The sequence below is a fragment of the Eutrigla gurnardus genome, assembly GCF_963514095.1.
Source record: "Eutrigla gurnardus genome assembly, chromosome: 5".
In the NCBI taxonomy this organism is placed as follows: domain Eukaryota; kingdom Metazoa; phylum Chordata; class Actinopteri; order Perciformes; family Triglidae; genus Eutrigla; species Eutrigla gurnardus.
In genome coordinates, this window is record NC_139919.1 from 17,367,473 (window position 1) to 17,395,045 (window position 27,573).

The window sequence follows — 27,573 nt, forward strand, 5'->3', positions numbered from 1 at the left end:
CCTGTGGACACGTACCTTCTTTCCAAACACTCAACTGCAGGCGGCTTCCTCCACTGAATCACGTGTTGTAAAGACGCTTTACCATAGGTTGAGGGAGGAGGCAGCGGCAGTGCTGCGTTTGGGGGCGCTTCAAACAATCCGGAAGGAAATAGGAGCATTTGTGATGCAGCTCGAGATATAAAATGTGTGTAGAAATGAGATCACGTGTATGTGTGAATCGAGATCGCAGTTTTTTAAAGATTTTTTGTGCAGCCCTAGTGGAGGCTGTCTTGCTGTTGCCTCTCAATTGCACCTGTTGTCACTTTAATTTGCACCACAGCAGGTGGATATGTTTCACAACCACTTGTGCTTTCTAAATGGTCAGACAGATATCCCTGAAGTTTAACTGACTTAGTCTTATACTGTGATTATTATGTTTGAGTTTCTTGGAAATAAACTATTCAGTATTTAAAAAAAAAAAGCATAAAAAAGGACAACATAACTATTAGTCGACTAAGAGGAGACAATCCTAATGGGCAGCGCACGAGAAAATGTTTTTAGGAACAAAGATGTACAATTCCATTAAATAAGCTTGTTTCTATTCATATTTGTGTATCTGTGTGTGTGTGTGTGTGTGTGTGTGTGTGTGCACTCACACGTACGTGCGTGCTTATATATCATAGCCTGCACTGCCGAAGTGCCCTTCAGGGTGCTTATTGTAATACATTGATTAATGTGAGAGCCTGATTGTCTCATACTGTTCTAGCAAAAGACAATCAATTTCTCTGTTTTCACCCATTTATGTTTCTGTGTCTCGGTCATGCCACATACATCACAGTGCTGGATTGCTGCCGACGCTATATTCAGCTACTCTGTATGGTGGGGGGGGGGATAAAAAACAAGAAAATCAGTCAGTTAATTCATCTCCCAGCTCGAAAGTCTCATTACACTGCTGATGAGTTTAAGGATTGCCTGAGGTGGAAAGGGGCTGTGTTTATGGCTCGGCAATCGTGCGTACCGAGTCTCCTCGTCTCATGTGGATGGAAGACAAAAGGCACGCCGACACTCCAGCCAAATTAATACTGAACACATCCTTGCTTAAATACTTCATGAGCGCACACTTATTTAAACATATGTTTCCAAAGAGATGTTATATCCTCTGAAGTCCCTATATGGCGGCCGCTAAATGAAGACAGATATGGTCGGTGAGAGAATTGATCTGACCTTTCTCGCTGTGTAAGGGATATGAATCTCTCCGCATCTACTTTATCAGTGTGGTGTAGGGGCACAGGAAACGCTGGTTTAGGCCATTACATGTAGGTCACAGCACAGCTACAAGCAGAAATGAAACACATTTGTAATATATTCCCTGCATTTTTTGGAAACTGTTTTAGCAATGAGTTGAAACACTGATGCCTACATGGCTGTTTGTTCTTTTTCGAAGTAATTTTAAAGAAAATGGCATCTGTGCAGCCGGTAACATCCCAATCAAAAAATACTATTTTTAGAGATGAATTAAAGATACATTAAATAAGTGAATCCTGTTGTTTTGTCCACAGATTAGACACCATTCAGACAGCAGTGGATGTAAAATTGAGTTATGCTGATTGGTGTGGAAGCTTCTGGATCATGTCTCTATAGTAACCCAAAATATGTTTCTGGTTTCTTATGCAGAGAGTTGAAACGAGGTTCCAAGAACTTAATTAAACTTTTGTGTTCGACACTAAAAATATCACATTTCAAACACATTAGTCGGGTGTTGCAAACTCACACACCCACTGTCAAAAGGTTGATGCCCATTAATTCACCTGAACTTTCAGAAATAACATTGTTGCATGACTGTGGAAACACTGGCACAGCCTTCCAGTGGAAAAATAGGGTAACTGATGAGTGGAATAATGTTGGTATACATTGGTGGTATTTCAAAGAGAAAAAAATTTGGTGTACGTACAGTAAATAATTTCTTATAGTTGTTGTTTAGTCAGTGAGTTTATGGTCCAATGGCGGGTTGCTTTCTTGAATGCACAAACACACACACACACACACACACAGACACACAAGTTGCTCAGGTTACGATGATGGCTCTAACATACCTTTGCTGCATTTATAGTGAGGACTGTGCCTTTAACTAAATAATTCAAAATGTATTCCTGCTGCCACTGCCAAATACCTTGTACCCGGTTCCACATCTTCCAGTCAGTGAACCTATTTAATGCATTCCGTTACTCTTCCCATCCCGTGCTCCGCTTCTGTTGTTAGCGAACCACCATAACCAGTCATCTGCGATGGAAGCTAAAACCAATATGCTGAGGGGATGTGACCTACCATCTGACAGATGCCTCTTCAGAATGACTGCTCAGCTTAAAGCCAATCAAGAAGAGCCTTGGCTGTCTTTTCTCCTCCAGTGAATACATAATTTCCTTCGAAATCTCATCAATAATCAGGGATGGGGATGACAGCAATTGGCATGATTGCCAGAGTTCACAGAGCAATGCTTGGAAAACGTAAAGGATTGCTGTCTGTATGGATGGATGGTGTAAATCAAAACCAGGGTGATTAAGGGCCAACACTTCTCATTGTTGAGCCACAGGACTGGGTAGCGCGGTCGCCTGGGACCCATGACGTGATTTACTGTCAGCAGAATGGACAGGCATTGTCATTTTCCGTTAGATGTAATTAAGGGCTTAATGTTTACGTTAAAAAAGAGCAGGTATTGCAAGCTCTTTAAAGTCATATTTTCAGTGCAGTGATGTTGCTGATGTGTGGGAATAATTTTGGAAACATGGTTGTTTTCTTTAATCTATGCTGTTATTAAGATATACTATGTCAATGAGTGCATTTTCTAAAAGGGCCCATAACGTCTAATCCAGAAATCCTGGTGTGACCTGATGTGGAAGGGAAAAAACATAAAAATATTCACCCACATATATCCATGACAAATACTGAGTAATAGGGCATGTTTGTTTTCTGGTCAAAGCTAAGCACATGTGTGTAAATAAAGGTTTAATTAGAATAATCTGTGGTGATTTGGGGGTGGGGGAATATCTCTGCATCGGTTCATCAGCATCAGGAAGAGAGAATCAAGCACAGTCCTTGAGTCACCCACACTCAACTCATGAGTCATACACCGCCACACATGTGCAGACGGATAAGCACTGCAAATCTAAATATGCTCAGTGGTCCAAGTGAACATTTTAAGGGACACACATTTTAGAATAGCTGAAGAGAAATGATAAAATGAGAAATATGTCTGTGAGAGATCAATGAGTTTTACCTCTCAGAATATAAGGTAGAACTAATCATAATAAATGCATCTGGTTTCCTTCAAGATCTTAGTGTTTAATTAAAAGCAAGGTTTGAAATATGTTATATGATGTTATATTTGAAAATAAGTATTTCATCACAAAGTAACAAACTGTGAAATAAAGGTACGGTAAAATAATAGTCAAGGTAATCTGCTCCTCAACCAGATTAGAAAAAAGTGAATTAATTTAAGATTAAGATGTGTGTATATATGCCCGTATAAAGTGTTTCCTCTGTCTGGCAGCAGAGTCTCTCACAGAGGGAGCTCTTGAGCTACAAATGGGAACATAGCAGAAGCCCAAAAAGACAGGAGGGGAAGCAGAGAGTCTGAGGAAAGAAGAGAACAAAGAGTGACTAAGCTGCAGGATGAGGGAGAGACGGGGAAATCTAAGCAAGATGTTGTGGATGTGAATGTGTAATAGAGCGGAAAAGCAAAAAAAGGATTGAATACGTACAATCAAGGCACCTACTATACCTCACTTACTCTCAGACAGTTTACCTTGATGGTGCTGTTAATAAAAAAACACACACAATCAGTGTCCCACTGGGATTACTAAAAAAATTAGCTTTCCGTCTCAGAATGAAATTCCATAGACAAATAATCCTAATTTTAAAAATAATGACTTTATGTCACATTTTCTAAAGGTTAAAATAGCAGCAATTAGGGGTGTATTATAGAACGCAATATGTGTTTAAGCCAAGTCTTAAATATTAGTTTATTGTTGTGCTGGAGTACTACTGCTTATATCCAAAATGGAGGATATCATAGGCAAGGCAAGTGTATTTGTATAGCTCATAGTGAGCTGGTTGTCCACTCCTCAAACTGAACACTGGAGTTCAAGCCACTCATGACCTCTTATTCCATAGAGACATGTAACGAAAAGGAATCAGGGTTGTCTTAAATTACTGCGTTATATGTATTACTAGTATTATTATTGTTGTTGTTATTATTATTATTATTATTATAGGTATATGTACTGCTTGTGGTGGAACCCTGTAATCTCAGTTTTTGAAGTCTCTTCCTTAAGTGCCATGACCAGGCACACAACACGTGCATAGACAATAATTCATAAATAAACCATTGAATAAGTAATTGAAAGGATAATAATCAATATATAAATAAACACAGTTTTTACCATTTTTAAATTTAAAGTGAAAACATATGATTGAGTGGTGGCTTTAGTTTCTGGTTTCCACTGTGGTCAACTCCAAGTCCAGTTATGATGGATTAAGGGGGACAAGTTGTCATGGGAACCGCTATCAAAAAGGGGTCACTGCATCCACAAAGAGTTAACACCAAACTCTGCAGTTGTCCTCGTGGAACTTTTTTAGCTGTTTTAGGTCGTTCTTAGGGGGGCGGGGGTTCTGTCCCACAAACTCTGCTCTCATCAGCCTTATTTTCCAGCAGCAGGTGGCAGCTCGTTTTAGCTAAAAAGCTAATAAACCAACTGTACATTACCCGCTGGGCACCAAACATCAAACAGACAAAATTAGCCACTAGCTGGTGAGCGTATTAGAGCATCCTTCAAGGTGACGAGCCACATATTCTTCCTCGGAGTTCGTCGAGACCAAAACGGAGCTAAAAAACTTTAAATGAGGTTATGTGTCCGCCACACTTTTTATATGTATATCACTTAAGGCTGAGGCTCAACAGGTATACACTTCAGTATATTGTCAGTCATAAATTATAATCTGGTGAATGTAGAAATACAATAATAACAACAATAAGAATAATATGTATTATAACTCTATATAGCATCCTTGAAAACAATTTACAATGTGTTTTTTAATAAACACAAAGTAACATTTACATAATTAAAATAAATGCCATAATTTCAGAAAATGCCAGATGACAAAGGTATGTTTTAAGAAGAGATTTAAGAGGTCACTGAGTTTGTCTGCCCACAGCTGAGGGACTCGGACAGAAACGCATCTCAAGCAGCGATCAGGCTCAGAGGGAGTTACCAGATCACAGATACAGGCCGGAGCCTGACCATTCAAGGCTTTCAAAACAAGCAGTGGAATCTTCAAATGAATTCTGACACCTCTCTTTATTGCTTCTGCAAAGCGGACCCAATCTGTGCTGCACTGTACGAAAACCACATTTTCAGTGCTAACATCATGACTGTTCACAAGAATTCAACATATGCTTTTTTTCTTTTTCTCTTTTCTTACAAAACCTGATCTTTGCTGTTGCTGCTGATGAAGTCGATCTTGTCTTTAAGAGTTTTTCGTATAAATCATATGTAACCCGCACCTATACAGCATTTTGAGATGGTTCGTCACGTAAATGCAAAAGAACAACCATTCTTAATAATATTCCTGATTATTTTGATCAATATTGATGTCACGATTAGTCATTGATTCAATGGGCCAAATGTGTGCAATTTCATATTTAAATAAACAGCACTCAATGTCATGTTCTAAATTCCTGCTAATGTACAAAAAATCAGGCTTAAAATAGCGTTCGTCTTCAGCTGAATTCAGTGCATTTTCAACTTAATATACAGTATATTACACTTCTGCTCTGGACGCTGCTGCGACGTCGCAGCATGACAGCTTCCCGAAAGTGAAGCCAAAATATCTCGATCGTTCCCCGGTGGATGGTTGTTAGTTCGGGATGCGCTTGATATGCAGCCGAGTTTTTTAAGAGCGGAGCATGCATTTTAAACGCGGATACTATAGTCAGTCACAGTCATTTTAATTGCGGGAGGACAAAATTGTAATCTCAATTCATATTAAAAGGTATTTGCTTTATTTACCAGTAGTAATTTTTGGCCCTGCATTTTACAGATATCAGGCCAATCAAGTAAAGGTTCTGGGTCTCTCTTTTTTTCGAGGCATTTCAAGTGAAATGTCACTCGGAGGTGCCGGGTGAAATATCCTCAGCTGTGGGATAAGGTGCAACTTTGAAGTTGTGAATGAGGTTAGAGGCATGAGTCAACCTCTGGAGGCGAGTACGACTGACGCACCCCCGTCTCTGAGCATCTCTCCTGTCCACAACTTAAAAATCCTCTCCGTGCCTCCAAAACTCCCCGTCCCTCTAAATTCAGCCTAGTTTGTATTTACGGCTTTCACAAAGATACCGGAGAGCATGCATCTGTCAATTTACCTTGATGGTAAATCTTCCTCCAGCTGAGCGATCTACTTCATGCAACATCTTTCTCATTTCAGCCAGCACTGACAATGCTACGTGCAAAAACTGCATGAAAACCAGACACTCGGTACCACAGGCTATGGTCACTCACCTCCCATCAGTCTCTTTCATACGTCAAATGCCTCCCTTTAAAAAAAATAGTTACACACTCCTAAGTCATACGTTCGAGGTGTTTGTGTGACACCAGAAAAAACATCATGAAAACATCACAGAAATGTTTCTTGGGAAAGAGAAATGACCGTCTTCACGTAACTACACAACAAGCATTTAGATGGTGGATTGTCAGGAGAGAGGAGGTAAACCATTGTGTCCCGGAGTCCCTTATTCTTTTTATTGCAGAGGGCAGAGACTCACATATCACACCAGCACATTGCCCCTGACTGATTTCCTCAGCACTTTCTGGGGAATTATCATCACCCCAGGTCAATGTCTAAACTTTCCCATGCATCAAAATATATTGTAATTGACTCCATTTGTAATTCCTCCAGAGATCTGGCACTTGGCTGCAGCTCTGATGGCTGCCGAAAGCAATAAAGTCTCACAGACATGACCCCCATTGTAAATAAGGTCTTCCAGAGTGTGGGGGAGGGTTACAGTAAAGTGTGGGTTGTTCGGTGTCTGGCTGTACGTTTGCTCTTTGGCTTCAGCCCATACCACCATTCAAGTGATGTCATTTCACAGTCATGTCGTTCCCGTGTCATGTTTTATTCTTCTTGGCTCGTGCACTCCTACTCCATTTTTGATCTTGCAATTTAAGATATTGGATGACCCGATACTGCAAAGTTGAGTTTTTTCAACTGTTTTTTTTCTACATACCAGCTTGAAGGAGATATAATACAGTGATTTCTGCATTACACATAGATACATTATACACTATCATGTATTATATATATGCTATGATGCACCGTGCTTTCGCTGTAATAATTCATGTTACAGCAATTAATATAATAGCTTTGCTAATGTGCTGTAAGTAAGTATGAATTGTGTTGTAGTATATATATATATATATATATATATATATATATATATATATACACACACATGCATGCATATATCTTGATTCATTGAAACGACTGTGATCAGTGCTGCAGTAGGCATTTGTAGATTAAACACTACTATTAACATATTTTAAGCTTATGGTTTTGCTCTTGGGGCTGCCATCAGTTCTAATCAGAAAACAAATCCTTCATTATGATAACAGTTCTCTAACATGGAGGGTTTAAGGCAAAGCAAATTAAAAGAGGAAATAGAGCAAAAGTAAAAGGGATTTACCCTTTTATGTGGACGCAATTAGTACATCATTGATGGGAAATTGTGATTATTTGTCTATGGTGTGCATTTGTTTTCTTCCGAGTGAGACTAATTGTACTGTCTACTTAGGGCATTGTTTATTTTCTTGTATGATGTAACAATATAATTAGATATGTGTGTAAATATTTTTAAGGCAACATTAGTAGTGCATTTCATTATTTACAAATATATAAGTAACTTCAATATTTCCCATCCACTAGCTGACTACCAACGCCTTTGTTTATGCTGTCCATTACATTTCTTCAATTGCCACTTTCTCCTTCCTGCCTGCTGGTTTTAACATTACATGATCCGAGGTAATCAGACAAAACAATGCGACTGCTTTGTCACGGCAACAATATCACTTTCACTTCTGCAACTGGAGCTGCTTTGATTCCTGCTGAAAGGGGAACACATGGAGTTGTGTTTATCCTTTTGTCTCTCTCCTCTGATGTAGGCTACTTTAGTTTGCCACCCACTTCATTTCCTTTTCACTCTCAGGTGCCACTAACAACTAAATGAATGGACCTGCATTTACATAGCGCTTTTCCACCCTTTTCAGCTACTCAAGGTGCTTTACACTACATTCAGTCGGTTTACCCGTTCACACATTGATGGCCTTTGGGGGCAATTTGGGGTTCAGTATCTTTCCCAACGACACTCCGGCATGCGGACCGGAGGAGCCAGGATTAGAACCACCAATCTTCCTCTAACCTACAGCCCTCAAAACATTAACTTCAACATGGAAGTATTATTTTTAAACAGGCTGGGAGTATTTGAAATGGCTCTTATTTGGCCCTAATTCTTTGAATCAACGTACAAGTCCTCATTGTCCTGGTATCGTGTTGCTGATCAGTCAGTTTTGCCCTGATGTGAAGAATATACCCTTTGGCATGTTCATGTGTGGAGTCCCGTCAAGGTTGTCCTATCTGTCCACTCTATGCTCTATATGCAAAGTCTATGAGACGGTTTGATGAGAAGATAACAAGATAGGGCAACATTCCCTTTTCAAGGCACTGCAAGGTTTTAACATCTCTGTAGAGCTTGAAAGACAGTTTACCTCTGATTGAATACTGATAGTATCGTGGCCACACCCCGTCAGCCAAACAGAGGACGGACTGTAATAACTTTGGTGATCCATAACCTTTTATCTAGTGTGATCATCAGGTCAAAATGTCATGTAAACAATGCGTCCATTGATGACCTTTATACATGCAAGCTACACTTTGTGGTCAATTATTAGTATTATCACATTTCATACGTCTGATTTTTTTCGTATTTGAAAGGTGGAGACTTTTTTTTTTCAGTTTTCAAAATGTTTTCCCCCACCGGTTTCACAGGTGGAAGCACAAATGTAAGGAACGTAGAAACATTATCCTGGCGGAGCTTTTTTTTAACTGGTCATAAACACGTAAACACACTGCCTCTCGGGGCTCCTGTAATATATGGTGGCCATATTTTCACTGTCTTTATTGGTGCACGTCTTCTGTGTCTGTCTTTCTCTCATACTCGTCTCCCTCTCTACACGCCCAGAAACATACACTGAGGTGATGAATGCATTTATGAACGACCTTCTCCTTTGGTTTTATGTTGCATTTGTCTTTGTTTTCACAAGTGTGTAGATTATTTAAAACATGATCTTTTATTCTACGTTGGCAGCAACGCTCGAAATAAATCTCAATTTCCTTTGTAACCTTTGGCGGCATGCAAGAGCACTGGATGAAAGATTGGTAATATTTGTCTATAAATCAAAATGAAAATTGCCCCCTGCTACAAATGACTGAATATAAAGTTGACATCTTCACATTATAGCGGTTGATTTGGTATTGTGAGCTACACAGTATTATTCCCTGGCAGTTTATTTGAAGGAAACGGGGCAAAGCCTAATGAAATATGCTTTGTCTGTCTTCTGTTCGTGGGAATGAGTAATGTGACGACGGCCAGCATTATGGAGCTCATATCAATAAGTGAAGGATGTTGACCACAGAGGTGTTTTGTATGACGTCTGTTATTCACACAAGTTAACTTCTTGCCTTTCAAATGGCTTTTGTCATTCTTGTCCTCGTCTGTGTCCTCCATGCATCACTCAGCCTCTGCAGTGATTTGTTTTGCTTGACATAACGCTATCTGAAGCAACTTAAAGAAACAATATGCTTTTTTCTTAGAAAAAGTAAGTAGAGGAAGTCACCGGAGAAGAAATTGTGTGGCTCTGCTGGCTTAGAAACCTGGAAACAGAGATATTGTTTTGTGTCATTGAAATACACCGACAGGCACTGCAGCAGTCATTAGTATAATTTCACATGTCTCAGGAATCCTCTCCGTCTGGTAAATATACAACCCTCTCTATCCCATCTGCTTCTTGAAATGTATATTCAGAAGATACCAGTGTTGCCATGTTTAATACCCTAAATAGCAGTATTATTTTTGGTGGTAATTTAACTAATGATATCCCAAATGAATATGTGCTAGATGTTGCAGACGTCACATAAGACCTAAGAAGAGTAATCATATTAATGTATATGCATTTTAAAATCAACATAGACTTTCCCAAACCATCATAAATACAGTTTACGGTCCATCAGCACTGTTGTCATATTTTGTGATGTTTGTGCTGTTTGCAATTCACTACAAGCCATTTGGAGGCAACCCATCAGTCATAGTTATGCTCTGAATTTGGAAAGTAGCAGCTTTAAGATTGCATTATAAACACTAAAGCTGCCACATGTACGTGTCAGTATGTCTCAAAAGTAATAGTTCCCATGTAATCAATAGTCTGTATTCTTCCCATGGTTTCACCCTGATCCGGTAAATGGCTCCCCTGAAACACGACCACGGTTAACTTGAGCCACTGTTTCTTTTGGCCACCATGATTATTATCATCAGTGTTACAGCAACAACAAACTATTTGCCAATACTATCCCTCATGCTACAATCAACCATCCACAGCCACCATGAGTGAAGAAACATGTATATGAATTTAATTGTTTCGTCTCTTGCACCCATCTGCCCACTTAGCATGTGGTTAATTTTCCTTTTTTTTTTTTAACCATTACCGAGGCTGAGATCATAGTGACAAGAGCACATGGATCCCAGAGGCGCTATCATTGGAGAAACAGGCAGAGAGTGTGGTTTTCTCACTATCGTCCCCAGGAGTCTGTTCTGTGAGATTTGAGGAGGGATTGCGAAACTCCCAGTCACTCGATCTGTCCAGCCAGTCGGCAAGCTGCCAAGTCTAATAATGACAGTGACCTCACCCTTTACTTCTATTGCGTTATCTCTAGGCTGATCACACCATCTGTGATGTGTTTGTGTTTTGTTTGCATCTGTGAGCGTTCCTGTTTGTGTGTGCTCTCCAGAAGGAATGCGTTTCAGATACCTTTACCATGGTGTTGGAGGTGGTGTCAGTGTGCCGGGGCTACATGTGATCCTCAATCTTGTCATTTAATATTATCGGCAGAAAAGATCATTTCAAAAATCAAATCCAAGCTATGGAGTTGATGTAAAGCAAAACAAGGTTGACCTTTATGTCATCAATGCCACATCTCTTGACAGCTTATCCATTATCCAAGTCCCCACTCCCTCAGCACTTCAATTACAGTCTAGTGGATGGGCTCACCTTGCAAATGTGTAGGTTAAGTAATACAAATGTTGGTGTCGAGGACTGTCCTTAGTGGTGCCTATTCTGGAGAAAATCACGACTAGAGCTGTAATAGGATAGACCACTTGCAGGAGAATGTGTGAATACAAACGTGATGTTTGATGTTGTTCGCCAATGTCACTTTTTCATTCACGTACATCCCTTTCAGTTATGAAGACACCAATAATTCCAACTGCAAGGCAAAACAAGATCACTCATAACTATCACTGATCAATGACCTACATCATTCATGCAGCAGCGCATGTTAATGGTTTTGTTTGCTAAGGAGGTTGTACGTGTGATTGCCTCCACCCATCTCTTTGCTGGTCTGTTTGTCTGACGCCACCGTGTTGAAACTCTCTGTTGCACAAGCTCAACCTTCAAGTTTCAAAATAACGTTGCCCCTGACTCACATCGTCCCAAAAAGGAAAATAAACTCTCTTGTTTCGGTGACCCCATGACCTCACATCCATCTTTTCATCCATCTTTGTCCTTCTTACTATCTGATTGGCGTTTCTATTTCCTTCCGCCTCGTTCGGTCATTAGGCTGAACTCCGGTTCTGTAAAATAATTACTCATATTCTCGGTACAGTGCAACGTTGGCTTTGAACACGAGGCTTACAAAATGTGCTTTCTTGTTCGTTATGTTTCCATCTTTTGTCTAGGTGTTACGTTTTGTGTCTCAAAGGCTAATGGCTTTAGGTGTAGACGAATATCAAAAGCAATTTTAATTGAAAATAAAGTGCATGTCATACAGTGTTTAAAACAGAAAGTCTTTCAATCAAATACTCCGTTTACTGAATTCAGTCAATGTTGACCAAGGAACGTGTTTGCGACTTTTTGACTTTTAATTTAATGTTTTTGCTTTTTTTTTTCCTTTTCTGAGGCCACTAGTTTTGAAAGACCTACATAAAGCATGTTTGCTTGTGTGCGAGTGACCGTGCGTGTGCCAATAAGACTAAACCCTTAACAGTAAACCGGAACGCGGTGCTGCCTCCATGCTCCTGTCCCATCTGATCCCCTAAGACTCTGCTTACTGTTTGAAGTCTCCACTTGAAAGGCCTGATCTGAATACTGTGGATCCTACAGCAACTCTGCAAACAGTGATTACGGACTGATTAATGAGCCACGCGCACACTGTACACACATGTTTACACATGCTGGATTTCTAGGCCACACACACAAATGGATTAGTATGTCACAACATACAGGCTAACTCAGCCATAGCTTGGTTTCCATTTCCCCATGGCTCTAAACCTGTCAATGAGGCCTGTAAGAATCTTAATTGTGGTAAATTAATTCTCTGTCTTTTGTCTCATTTTCTCCAGTGTCTGCCGACATCCTAAAAAGTAGTCTGACCACCATGGAACATCACATTCAGAGGCTCGAGAACGACATCGAGAACTTCCCCAAAACGGATGACAAACAAGATAAGTTTGTGGAAAAGATGTCGATATCCTTTTTTATTATGGTTGCCATTGTAACGCCTTGCTATGTTTTACTCTTCAATTTGACCCTCAAAAAACAATGCATTCCGGGATATTAGGGCATTGCACGTAGCATTTTTGAGGAAAGTGGTGGCGAAGGAGTGGGCTGTTTGTGTTCCACCTGCCAGTGGTAAGCAGTTTAAGTCACTTGGTGTGATAGGTGGCACCCAAGGGAACACGGGGGAATGGATCTGGCTGCCTCGCTATGAGATGTTGATCGGATCTCCCCCTCCACTCCTCTCTGTGTCCCAAGAGTGAAATCATGCCTGTGGCTATTTTTACTGCACTCTGCCACCGCTGCTTGTCCCCTGGGAGGCTCTAATAGGGGTTCTAGCCCCTCACACCAACTTATCGCCTATCCCTGATTTCATCTCCCGGACCGGCCACGAGCCTCTCCGCACAACCATCCGTGGCCTATCTCTCATGGCACCTCTCCTGTTTCGATAACAAAGTGTTTCACTTAAAGCCAAGCATCTCTGCTCCCAAATTGAATTAGCCATGTCTGTGCACTTTCTTGTGTGCCCTTTCTGAGCGGAAAGGTCCTCACTGTATAGGTGTGATCAATGGTGGAAATCAAGTCAGTTGTCAATACCCTGAGACTAGGGTGCCTTTCTTGAAAAACAACAAACTCGAGGAATTTAACAAGTAAGTGTTTCCGTATGCTGGGCACCGTCACGTATTACAGCGTTTAACCTGCTTCTGCTTCCTTTTGTCTGAGATTTATTAAGGCTGAGCTTGCACATTGGGTGGTATAAGAGTAATAGCCTCCTAACACATTAACAATCTGCTCCCAGTCAAAGAAGGGCACTTAAATTTGTGTAATTAAAAAAAACTGAAGCAGAGACCTCCCTGGTGGCGGCTCGGAGGCAAAGCGGGCAGGCAAGAAAAGCTTCTCTGCCCCCCGATGTCGGTATTGATTCCCGGGCTCCTTCGAGAACTGGAGGCTTGAGTGAGAGGAAATGGAGAAGTGTAGATATACTGCAGCGTGGCTCTCCCTCACTGTCTGGAGTTCCTCCCCAGAGAGTGGCAGGGAGAAGCCGGCTGGCCATAAGCTGGAACACCTCACTTCCTCCCCCTTTCGCCCCTTCCCACCTGATCGAGTTTTGGTGCCAGGAAGGAGGCTTAATGGGATTTAATAAGATCTATTTTGGTTCCCGCTTTATTTAGGGTAGCCACCAATAAGAAAGCACTGACAAGTGTATATATTTCATTATGCAGCTGCATTCTGTTCCAACTTGGAGTGTTTTTCGTAACGATTAGCAGTTTCCCTTCCCTTGATTTTTCAAGTGGCAGCAGTGCTTTAGTTGTACATATTTTTTTAATCGTAATTGTCACCGTTTTTTTGGGGTTGCAGACACGTAGAGGCACGGGAAGGAGTCAAATGATGAAAAGTGCATTCCTCGTTTGTTCTCTCCGTTTGCTCCCTGGAGTGTTTGATCTGCATTTCATCTCCTGTTTATGATGAAGTGAAATATTTGATAATAGTGTCATAATAACAAGGTGTCACAGAAGTGTTGCTTCTACTATTTACTGGTGAGTATTTGGTGTAGAGTCTTTTGGCCTATATAGTAGAAAACACTGTGTTATTCTGCTTCCAAATTGTTCTTGTTTTGATATTTATAAAACAGTACATAACAATAGGGCATTAGAAAGCAGCAGTCACATTTTCCACAGTGCCTTTGGAGTAGCACACTAAGGACTTTGTGTGTGTGTGTGTGTGTGTGTGTGTGTGTGTGTGTGTGTGTGTGTGTGTGTGTGTGTGTGTGTGTGTGAATATATATATATATATATATATATATATATATATATATATATATATATATATATATATACGGGTTCATTTTGCTGAGGTCTTTAGTACCAGTGTTTGCAATGAGCTTAGGTAGCACTCCAATCTGTGTTGCACTGCAAAGTGTTGGTACAATGACAGTGTGAAATACAGTGCTGCATATTTTGGATTGACATTTCCTTTGGTACACATAAGATAGCAGAGTCAAGGCAATCATACCTTTTTAAACTTTTCCCTGGGATTTAAAAGAAAAAGAGGATGTCTTTCCTTGAAGCATGACAGATGGAAGAACAACAACAGCTAAAAGTCATGCATTTGATGCTTGAGCAACCCTGAAAAAGTTAAGTGAAGCTCTGTTGTCTTGACTGTTGGGCACTGTGATGAATGAGTCAGTCTGTGTGTGTGTGTGTGTGTGTGTGTGTGTGTGTGTGTGTGTGTGTGTGTGTGTGTGTGTGTGTGTGTGTGTGTGTGTGTGTGTGTGTGTGTGTGTGTGAGTGTGTAGGTGAGTCCATGTGCCTCTGTTTCACTGTGACTCTTGTCAGCTTTTTTTCCTGAGATTAATTTCAGGAGGCCATGGTCACTGCGAGGTATTTTTAATGCAATATGTGCCCCAAAGCAGCATAGTTTTAATTAAACCTTCAACAATAAATTATGTTTTGTTTTTTTCCCCCCACCACGCATGATTAGTGTTCCTAATTTGTTTAGGCTTCATGAATTTCAGGTTTTTCTGCCCGTTAAAAAGTTTGATATATTTATGTTGCAAACAATCTTTGAGAATCTGTCATCTTTATCATGTCGTTTAATGTGTTTACCTTTCAGAGGGAATCGTTCCACAGAATAATATGACAAGAAATGTGCATCTACAGATCAGCAGCAGTTATGAAATACTGAAATGAAGAAATATGGAGGGAAAGTGAAAAAAGAAAGAAATATGGAATGAAAGAAAGGAAGAAAGTGGAAGAAGAGCTTAGTGGAGGCACTTCATTTGGCTTTATTGATACATTTTTCTCTTTCCATTACTGTAATGTATGCAAATGACTGAATGGGGTGTTTGTTCAGCAGTTTAGCGATCTCTATCTGTCAGAAGTAATGGGAGCCCACAAAGGCTGTAGAGTTGAGGCACAAGCCCCCAGAGAGCCCTATTTCACCAGAGAGGCTACGGCTATCACACACACACACGCACACACACACACACACAGACACACAGAGACATTTCCAGTTCTTGCTGGATATGATCGAGTAGAGCTGCGGGCTTAGAGCCGCACTCTGCATACTGGAATATTAATGGCAGCTAGGTGGCTCGATTGGGATGATGAGAGACCAGACTAAACCGTGATGGGTGCCTCGACATGTCCAATACATCTCCCCCGACCCCCACTGTACTCAATTCCATAACCCCGCCCACTGATATTTTGCTTAACCTTTTATTTCCCAGAAGGCCAGAGTCGGAGCACATCATTCTCCCCCATCTCCACACTTTGAGTGACAAGGAGCTGTCTTCTGGGGCGCACACTATTCAGATATATTAGGCTGGGATAACAGATGTAGCCCGTCTTAATTTTGTCTCTCGGAATAGTGTAACGTGAGTTCGACAGTTTGACACAAATCAAAACTTGGCCCAGGGGTTTGCCCTATTCTAGCCTCGTGGACGAATTCAGAAACTTTAAGTATGAGATGAGAATGGAGCTGAGTTGCCTGAAACCACTGCTCATGGCTGTAAGTTTTTTTATATATATATATATCCTGCCAACATGAAGAAGCAGCTGCTCAAAGCAGCAACACACACTTACGATACAACCTGTTAGTGAATGAGAAGCCTCGGTTCCTGTGATCCTACAAAGCCCACACATCTACCGGTGCCAGTTTATCACACCAACTTTGTCCGCCCACACGGGGTCATCTCAGGCACACTTATTCCCGGCCCCCCGGGGCCATCCTGTAACACCACCTTTGTGCCTTGAAAATCGACGGATGCATTTATACAGGTACCACCTTTTTGTTGTTCTCAGATACTTCAGTCTGATTTAGTTCACACTTCAAAGGAAGAGGTTCACTACAATGTGTTTATAGATGGCCTTTGTCAAACAGCAATCGCTGTAGACTCCGTTGGCTCCAGGCGAGGTTTGTGCACAGGTGTACGCGGTGTTCTCTTGTTTCGGCAGCAGGCACTTAAGGTTAAATAAATGGTTACCAGTGAAACAATTGTTCCATTTATCAGGCTGCTGAGTTTAAAGCGCAGAAAGATCCCCCGTTATCGGCTTGTTTTGTCTGGAGAAGCACGGTGTTGTTTTGGGGGAAGTTATCCCACTTCATTACACATTCATGTGTTGGAATGAAAAGTCAGATTATTTACGGTATCTTCATGTTTATTTTCTGCCTGTTTGCGGATCAGAAAACTGGGTTAAAACATGCTGGTGGCACTTTCGGTAGCACATTATCATTTTTAAAGCAGAAGTACACCCCCCCTTTGCCTAACACAAGCTCTAATCGCCACCTTCCTTTGAGCCCCTCCCCCTCAACCCCAACCCCTGTGTTTGCCTCCTCCTAATGAAAAATTCACTATAAACTGTGTGGCCAATTAACTGAAGCATAGATAAACCAAGGAGCCTTTTAATTACCCTAACTTCTGTGTTTGTATCCCTCACCTCGATACAAATGTTCCCGCTCGGATGAAGCAACAAAAAAATGCAATCCCTACAACAAATAGTCATCTTTCATGTTGCATTTCACATGTCAGAGGGGATGTTCAAATTCTAATTAACACATTTAAATAGGTGTGTGTCTGCAACAACCATAGCTAAAATTAAAATTACAATGAACCAACACAAAATATAAAAGAAAGAATAATGTGTTGATTATGTTGCTGTCTTACTGTGGATTTAGCTTTTCTGTATTTAGTCAATACTGCCGTCGGACATTTGATAACGAATACAAAAAGCCCCATATACAGTATATAGAGTGGTGGTTGTAGCTTGTATCGAGCGCTGGGTGAACACCTCATTTAATTCGTTTTTGTTTCATAAACTATTAAATGAGTAGCCTTATTATTTCAGCTCCAGTACTGTACAAATGTCAATCAAGCAAGTAGATGCTCAAAAAAAACCATGGATTTAAACATACGGCTTTTGAACCTCTTGACACTTAATGGCAAAGATATGAAAAAAAAAGTATTGTATTTCAGTTACAGTCCACACTGCTGCTGCATGTTATCAAACTATAGTTCTACACACAACTCTTTGACTCTGGCCCCCGACAGCTCTGCCTCTCAGGGCAGAATCCAAACTGCATGAGACACACAGCCAAACTCTAATGAAGCCAAAAAAACCCAGTGATGGATTTCACAGAATACATGTACTGTACAAAAAAAAATATCATGTTGCCATTGCCTTGTCTGTCGGTCGCCGTGTTCCCTGCCAAACAGAAGACCATATTGGTGCCCTCTGGTCATATGAGTGAATTCCCTAGAAGTTCGCCAATCAGTATCTTGTTAGGCTGTGACACTCGGTCTGATGTGGCAGCTCCATTAACCAGTAGAGTAAGCTGGCTGACAGGCTGCCTGGACTGTAGCTCCCAGGGGCAGGCGGGGGGGGTGTGGGGTTGGAGTGCTGGAGGTACACCCATGATGTACACTGGGTCTACCCCTTTGCTCCTGAGTGAACAACTGTCATATTCCACTGATAAAGCCTCCATGCCCTGCCAGTCTTGTGGGGGGTCCTCTGGGGTTCGACTGGGTCCTGTTGGGGATTCAGGGGTCGCTCTCTTCCAAAAATGCTACTCTCCATGCATTGTTGTGCTTCCTGTAAAAGGCTCACATACAGTATACAGGCTTCACTGCTAATATGCAGAAGTGTTAATGAGTTTCAGGCTATAGTGTTTTTAATTGAAAATGATTTTGTTAATCTCTTTTATCTCCATGCGTTCCGCTGCTGCTGTATAGCTCTGTCGCTGTCGGACCCGGTTTCTACTGATTATTTCTGTTCTAGAGGAAGTCGGGCTCAGGACCCAGTGGCAGCAGCACCAATCTGCACCTCTTTACTTCCCCAAAAGGCCTGAGCTTAGTGCAGGGTAATAGACAGAGGCCCAGCTGCCCTCATTTGTCATGGGCTCCTGGGTTTGATGCAAAGCCCCCCTTGAGCACTTGTTGCTGAGCTCTAATCCTGCAGTAGACACCAGCCACGCTTCTCTGCTTAGCCATCCCCACACTCCACCGTCATGGCTCATGATTTCACTTTCATTTGATGTTTTAATGAAATCCCTGAGACTGAGTTGAATGGCAGGCCCATTGTTGGCAAATTATTCTATCAAATGCAAGTGGAAGGGAAACGTGACTAGAGTTATTTGTATAGTAAATATGAGCCACCAAGCGTTTAGGGTGTTTGTTTGTTTTTTTCAGAAGAAGATGGAGTTAAATGACACAGGTTGACAGGGAAACGTGTGTAGACAAAATGTGCATGTGCCCCCTCCGTCATTATCCGCTCATGTAGTTGCTGTAATAACTAATAATACTCCAGCTGCTATAGCGGAAGATAATTGTAAAATGTGTTTGTGAAATGTACTTAATGCAAGCAGATATGTGTGCAGGGCAGACATTTTTACAATGGCTGACATTTATTCTTGTACAGACCTCATATAATACCTAGGATCATCATTTGTTGTGCCTTATTGCGAATAAGTGCTGTGGGGCAGTGACCAAAAGGCTGGGGAGAGCGACTTGATGAAAAGGCCCGAGTATCATTAGCTGAAGTTGCTGCGTGTGCCAGTTGAAAGCCTCTCTAAAATGTAAATCAAACTAATGCCCCGACACTTCCTCTCCTTTCCCCTCACAGTAATGTTATTCCTTTCTCGGCGATGTCGCCGAGGGAATACGCTGTTGTTCTGCTGTTTGCTACCGGGCTCTCTGTTGATTTCTAACTTTGCTCGGCTGTGGCTATCCTTCCGCTCCCCTGACAGAACCCGGCGATCACTGTGTCTGCACGACTGTGGGGGCCGCCCCTCCTACAGCCTGCTCATACATACCTAGCCCCGCAAGCCATTAGCCGACGTTATTGACTGCACTTGCTACGTGGGCACAATTAGGCTCATAATTATGCAAATAAAGGGCACTAATTACCTCACGTGTGCTAATTGATTATAAGATACGGTGCATGGCCGACATTCGGGCTTGAGTCCTTCAGAAAAGACTTGGCCTTCGACAGTTTACAGCGTGTACTTTGTGAATAAATTAATGACGGCAAATAACAGAGCGGGGCCCGTTTCCCCAGCATGTCGCCGCGCGCTCGGCTCTGCAAATTTGAGGCATAATAGAAAAGTCGGGGAGGAGAAAGAGATCTCTAATTAAAATGAATCTGTGACAGTCAGAAACACTAACAGTTACAAACGGCAATCTGATGGTAGTCAACAGGGGATTCTCCATTAATTGGCAAAATGAGGCTCATCAATCACACGGGGAGGGGAATGCTGCACAGACAGTATCCTGTCAGAGTCGCCCACTGTGGGGGGAGCAGCATGACGTGTGTCTTGGGGACAGACTCATGTAGAGAAGGAACAGTCTCTCTCTCCCTCTCCCTCTCCCCGTCTCCCCCTCCGACTCTGTTTCCCACCACATGTGGCTCTGAGTAGACTTCTCTCCAAGTCATTCTGACAGGCTTTGTTTTTCCTTGTCGCATTTCAAATGGGGATTGGCTGGCATTCTCTGCCAGTCAAGGCCGAGACAGAATTGTCAAAACACACTGTTGGATTTTGTCTTTTAGAGTATTCTTTGCCTGTGACATGTGCTGAGAGGCTTGTAACTCCAGACTCCCTCCTCATTTAAGCAATCATGAAAATCCTGGTGTTGCTGATGTTCTATTGAGGAGACCTTGATCATTTTTATCGAACCAAAAATGCAATACTGACAGCCATGTTTGATCTTAATTGGTGGGAAGTTACAACCTATAATTGGAAGCACGGCATGGGAGCAATGTGTGAACTTTGTGTGAACCCTAACAGGGACAGCATCGTCCTGATGTGTAATGTGCTGCGGTGATTGAGCAGGCCAAACAAATGCTGGAGCACTCAACATAACGCATGCCTACCGGTCAATAAATCTCTGCAGCCAATAGATGGCTGTTTCATCAATTGACCCTTTGGCATAGTCCTGCCTCCCACTGCTGCGCCGTAAAACTGTTAGAGCTACAATGAAGCCCACACTGTCACTAACTGCACTTTTTGGGAAAAACCAAAAGGTGATTTTAGAGAAGAGCAGACAGAAGGATCTACCATATAAGTGTGAAGGATATATCCAGAATGTCAAACTGATTCAGCAGCGAAAACGGATTAAAAAGATAAAGATAGAAGGTAAAACCTGCTGATCGCCGTACAAAATTGAACCTGCCGATCGAGATAGAAGTCAATGAAATGAAGGAACGACTCTGTTCCTGTAAAGCAGGCTAGATCTTAATTCACAGTTACAAGAAAAGGGCAGCATGTGTATTTAATCAGTAAACCTTCATTAGCTATCGTAGCATTGAAATGCTACTATGTAATGACGTGCTAACGTTCTCTGCCGACGTTACATCCACAGGTTGTTATGTAAAAACGGTTGAGATGTATCTCCTTCCAACCTCTCCGGGTGGCGAGTATCATTTCATCTAACCGTGACGCGCTCAAAAATCCACAAAGACCGCCTAAAAATGAGGAAAATCTGAAAGGATTGCATTAAAGCCTCTGGATCAGATCCGGTTAGTTTCATTGGCCAGTCTACCTTTGAGGGTGCGACTTAGCGAAGGGTCAGTTTAAGTGATCAGTGGACTGCCCAGGGTCTGTGTAACTTGTTTGGTTCAGGGCATCACAGGCAAAGCAAGATGAAAAACGTGTTGGTCTTTATTGCTTGTCTTATTTTGTTACTCCGTGTATCTTTATGGTGCAGACTGCCATAACTGTCTTGGCACGGCGTCTATAATGTTACCTGATATGTGTTTGCACATGTTGTGTGCTGATAATCTTCATTCCCTCCTTTAATATGTCAGACATGTCATGCCAAATGGAGCATTAGCAACGTGTGTAATATGCTGTGAGTGAAAACAATAGTCATGCCTGCGTGGGTTTCCATCGATGATTAACCTCTAATTAGCAGCATGGATAGATAAGCTGCATGGATAGGTATGATGACCTCAGAGTGCTAGTGCTCGTATTGATGATGGCTCCTCCACGGACACCATTATGTGGGATGAGCCGGTTTGCTGTGAAGAGGGACCCCTGGTTGGTGCACTCCGAGAGAGAGAGAGAGAGAGAGAGAGAGAGAGAGAGAGAGAGACATTTAACACGCTGCTGTTAGCAAGTAAAAACTGATTAGTGCCATAAATGTTTCTAATCCATTCCCCCCCTTTCTGTTACCTCTCTCTGTTGCTTATTGTGACGCAGTCGCACACACACACACACACACACACACACACACACACGTTCAGACTGTATACTGCTGGTGGGTCTAAGCCCTGTCATTTAACAGCAACAGGGACGTGTGAGACACATCTGCTACCTGAACCAGCAACAGATGACCTTGAATTGACTTTCTGTGATTAAGACTTATGGTTGATCCCTGGGCTTTTTGCCTTGATGCCTTGCAGCTTTCCATCCTAACTGAAGAACATAGGTTGGAACCGTAGAGACCATATATCTCTTTCTGGGTTGCTGTCCTATATATTCTTTTTTTTTCTATTTTGCTTCTGTGACACGACTTTCAAAGTTACCCGTGCAGGCGGAAAGAACGTACAGCAGTTGCAGATGTTTGAACGTGTTCTTGTTCAAATTACTTGATAATACACATGTTGAATTTTCTTTTTATGCCAAATTGCATACTGTTGAGTACTGTTAGATATCAAGGTGGCACTTATGCTTTGATACAGGCTGTCTACATGAGAAAGATTACATTATGAAACTCAGAGAACATTGACTTCCCTTCACTCATTCTTTTCATTTCTGATTCCATCTGGCAATAAAAAAAGTAATATTCCGTATCTCTGCATAAATAAAACTGCACTTTTCAGTGCATCTTTTTATTTTACTTACATCCAAAGTAAGATTAGAGTATTCACTGACAGGACGCACCCTAACATATGTGCTTAATCTTACAACAGCATTGTTTACTGTTCTTTTGAAAAAAAACAAACAAAAAAAAAAAAAAGCCAAATGAAGTGGATTGTTTTTACATAACATAAATATATGGCAAAAAAAACACGATTTACACAGAAATACTTGTGAAAGTTAAATGCCTGTTCATTCTCGACATTGAGCTGGGCCTCGTGCAGGAAGTGATATGAGTGCAACATATTTAATTTAATTTATTATGAATTGTGTGTAGCTACAATGTATTATTATTTTATTAGTACTCATTGGTTTCTGAGATGCACAATTTTTTTATTTAAATATTTTTTAATCTCCTGTTAGGTAAGATAGTTGTCAAGAACCCTCTTACACATATTTTTGGGCGTGTGCCAAAGTATTTGCACACGGCACACCACCTGCCCTGATATCAGCCACAAACATCTAATTTATGATGAAGTCATAAATTATTCATTTTCAGCACACCTGGGTAAGAGCAGATTTACAGAAATATTCTGATAATTGTCTGTTAACAGAAGTCTTAGATACTGTAACTATCTCTATAATAATAAGTCGAAGGCACAAGCCTCTGTACATAATTGGAGAAGTCTACTACAACGTGTAAGAAGCATCCAGCCGCCACCTCTGTTGTACTGCTGTGCCGAAGCTAATTATAATGCTTCATACAAACCTGATACATGTTATAAATCAATTCACATCCAGTCAGATGTTTTTGTTCCCAATGGCAACAATGAGGAAATTATTTGAATAAGCCACAGCTCTGATTCGCACCTCTGGCTTGAATCTTCTCCATGGCAACAGCCACTAATGCTGATGATGGATGCTTTAGCATTTGAGGCCAGCTCTTCACACTAATGGGGATACAAATACGACTCAGAAATTAATTTGGAATGGATATAATGGATGGCCATAACCTAAACTGTAGCTTTCTCAAGGAGATTCCCATTATTTTATTGAACTTACTGAACAACGATTTTATTGCGTAAAGACGTCTTTGAAATGTTAACTTGCAGTGGGGCAAAAGTCCTTTCTCCCACTTCACTTGACTGCTGCGTGATGGTTATTTTAATTAGATTTTTTTTTTTCAAATGTGCACACCTCCATCCCATAAGCCAACAAACACACAAACAGCGGTGCCAGCTCAAGCACATTTCTGTCCAACATGTATCCTGATGTTACACGTCACGGAACAGGCACAGGTGTGAAAACACACATCCAGAGGTGTAGCAACAGGTGTAAAGTGAAGGGACACATCTGTTTGGTGCTGCCACAGCTCAGCGGCGATGAGGGTGGTGTCGCACAGCAACACATTGTGTTCGAAAGCACCGACTGGAGAGTTTTTTTTTTTTTTTTTTTTTTAAGTAAGTATGCAGTCGAATAAGATCCAGCACAGCGGATCATGGCACCAATCACTGTGACTGTTTGGAAATGTTTCCACATTGTTTCAAGAGGCAAGCTGAAACACAGTGTAGCAAAATGAAGAATAACTTGAGCAATTAAAATGATTGCTCCTTCATGAGCTCTGAAGGCTTAATGTGCTCTTGGGGCAGGTTTGTGATGAATAGCACAGTGGTGGTTAAGATGCCTCAGGCTTGTTCGATCAAGTGGTCATATTCTTAAACCGCTATGAGCAAGGTCACGAGGCTGCGTCTGAAATCTAACTATATTAGCATGCGCTCCTTGGCCCTACTCCTACAGGCTTTATGTACCAATCAGACGTTTAAAGACCGCAGAAATGAAATCCATGGTTTGATGTGACTGTGTTCATTCTGCACTGTGTATCTATTTTATTTCATTAGTGAAAGTGTGAACATGTAGACATTGTTTTTATCATCTATACACTGAATGCACAATATGTTTTTTTTATTTTTTTTTATTTGAAAACTGTACGGTTGAGTCTCAAAACTCATTCCCATTGACACATTTAGTTTTTGTATTTAAATCTTCAATTGTTGCTGAAATACGTATAAAATAGTCAAATCAGTTTCATGCTGAAAACAAATTAGCACTGATTATACATGAAAATGTACAAAACTTTTCTTACAGGAGGTTACGATAGAGTCCTTTAATGCTGTTTCTTTTTCCAACCAACCATGATTGTAGGACAATCTCCCAAAAAATATCTGACCTTTAGTAGTGCCATCACCTGATTCTCTTTTGTATTTTTTCGGAACCAGAAGATGATGTTTGTCCTACGATACATATCATTGCAGCAGCCTCCTGTAGAAGCATGCGAACTCCCAGAAAGCAGGGCAGCATCCTACTCAGAGGGAAGCACTCTTAAACTAACCAATCTCAGTTTATATTTGTATGTCTAATCAGAATAATGGATTGTACCATCCTCCCCTTCCCTGTGCATGTAATGAAGACTAGAGATTACCTTAAAAATATCAATCATAATTTGGATTTTAGCATTGCCATTGTCTGATAAAAATAAAGGATTTTTCCACCCGTCCCCTTTGCACATGTCTTGGAGACTAGAGATTACCTTAAAAAAATAACAAAAAACATTAAATATATTTTTTTATTCTAATTTTAGCATTGCCATTGCTTGGATTGTTGTTGCTACGAATGAAGCTTCTGTGCTTCAAAACATTTAGGTCAACCCTTAAGCCTCGCAGCTATGTTATGATTAATATTAATTACAGTGTGTTGGTTTGAAATACAAAATGTGACATATGCATATTTGAGTTATGTACTATCCATTTTTGTTTGAACAATATGATCATGAGGGGAAGTGTGCTGTCACTAGCTGGTGTTATAGCTTACATGGTATAATCATTACAAATTGAAATAATAACATTTTTTAATATCCAGCCACTAACTGCTTTTCAGGATGTCGCTCTGTAAATGTGCTGTTCTCAACCTCCAAGCATATTTGTGTAAATGGTGATATATTTTTAGTAGGTCATGATAAATAAAAATATAGATGTTGGGGGCAGTAAACATGCTCATTTGAATACTATAAAATGTTTCTTTGTAATTAAAAGTAAAACTGCTGAACGTGTAATTAGCGTCAGGTTGCAGGATTGTGTGTGTGTGATATATTTTATTTAAATAGATATTAGCCTGGAAAGGGGGTTATGCTGGCCTCTGGTATCACAGAGTGATGGTCATCGTGTTTGTGAGGGGGCTGTTTAGAGACCGTAGGAATGTGTTTACAAGAGATACCTGCGAGGCAGCCTGGAAAGATAGTCCTGAATGAGACATTTTCCATAGAAGTGATTAAAATGATAGAGGACAGTGGCAAACACATTCATCTCTGAGCAAGGTGATGAGGGACGCTGGCTATGTTTGAGCGTCTGTGAGAAAGGTCCTTCGCCGCATTCATGTATATGTGAGAGCTTCTGTGTGTGTGTGTGTGTGTGTGTGTGTGTGTGTGTGTGTGTGTGTGTGTGTGTGTGTGTGTGTGTGTGTGTGTGTCACAGATGTAGAACAAGTTGTGAAATGGTACTGGCGTGGAGGCGGCCAGAGACATGTGGAGCGATGCCCACAGGACGGCCATGTCTTTTCAGTGTACGTCTGAACAGACAGCCCAAAATGTATCACCCCGACACAGTCTACGGTCTACATTTTAATTTGACCTTCATCTCAACCAAGTAAACCATTCCTCTTTGCCAACCTCAATGCCTGTCTGGTTTTCGTCTTTTTTTTTTTTTTTTTTTCCAGAAAACTGCAGCCTTACAAGCTGGAGTCGCAATAGTTGAATGAAAGTTCCTTGAGGTTTCTGTGGATGTGATTAAGCTGGACTGTAATCAGTTTGTCTCCTCTGTTCAGCAGATTCTATTTAATTACCTCAGTGAGGGGAGAGAGTGGGTGCAGGTTGGCTTACATCGGTGCCTGGCTATGTGTGCCTTTTACAGTGTAGTAGATTATAGGGTCTATTATTATAATACTACTACTACTACTATACTTGAACTCTACCTGAGATAAAAGTTAAACCATATCATTTACTTTACATTTACAGCTAAATCAATGACCTTGTTGGCTACACTTAACCATTGTCAAGTGTACCCACTTAGCATTGGCATGCTGAAGGTGTTGAGTTGAGGTCTATGAGTGCATCCCCCCCCATCTCTCTCCCCCCTCTCTCTCTGCCTCCCCCATCTACCGCTCTAATCTCCCGAATGCCATACACACTCACCGTTCATCCCCTGCCTTCAGGATTGGTTTCACACTGTGATCCCCTCACTGACCAGACAGACGACTCAACAATTAACCTCGAAGGCTGACCCGAAATATCTCAAACCTTCTTCCCTCCGCATCCTTATTGGCCTCTAATAGATCTCTAACAGGTAGAAGGGGGTAAACGTGTATTGAATTTCACCTGTCCAACCCCTAGGCTCTGTGCGGGAACACTGTTCAGTTTGTTGTCTTTTTTCCCCTCTTCTCCTCTCTAAATACCACAGATGTGACTGTGTTACAGGATGTTGTCTGAGCTGGATGTGTAATGGCAGGGCCGGTGATACAAAGTGCCAATGTGTTAATAATGGCATTAGACTTTGTGACTTCACTGAATTATTCTACCCATTTGCCTCTCCATTTCCATCCTGTTAAAACCCTCCATTTTGGTTATTGTGCTAATAGCTAAAACGCACTCTGCTGTAGCCAGCTTGACTGAAACTGTATTCCCCATGAAGAAGATTAGTCCCTGTGTTATTGAATGTCAGTTTAGCCATTATTGCAGGATTTACAGCTGATGCAGCGTCTCTTCTCTACCTTTTCTGGTTATCGTCCCACACAGGGCTATATTTGTGCTGCTGTGCTCTGGACACATGTTAGCAATCCACTCATTCTCGTCGTCCTGTTCTTTTCACTGAAGCCACGTGGC

At 41.3% G+C, this 27,573-nt stretch overlaps 1 protein-coding gene across 2 annotated transcripts in view; it reads left to right on the forward strand.

Annotated features, from left to right (window-relative positions):
- The window catches only part of diaph2 (diaphanous-related formin 2), a 352,630-nt gene that overhangs the window by 245,170 nt on the left and 79,887 nt on the right, over positions 1-27,573 (forward strand). For both annotated transcript variants that reach the window (XM_084010082.1, XM_084010083.1), the window contains one exon: positions 12,695-12,819. In XM_084010082.1, the coding sequence (XP_083866208.1) occupies positions 12,695-12,819 (125 nt within the window). The remainder of the gene's footprint in view (positions 1-12,694; positions 12,820-27,573) is intronic.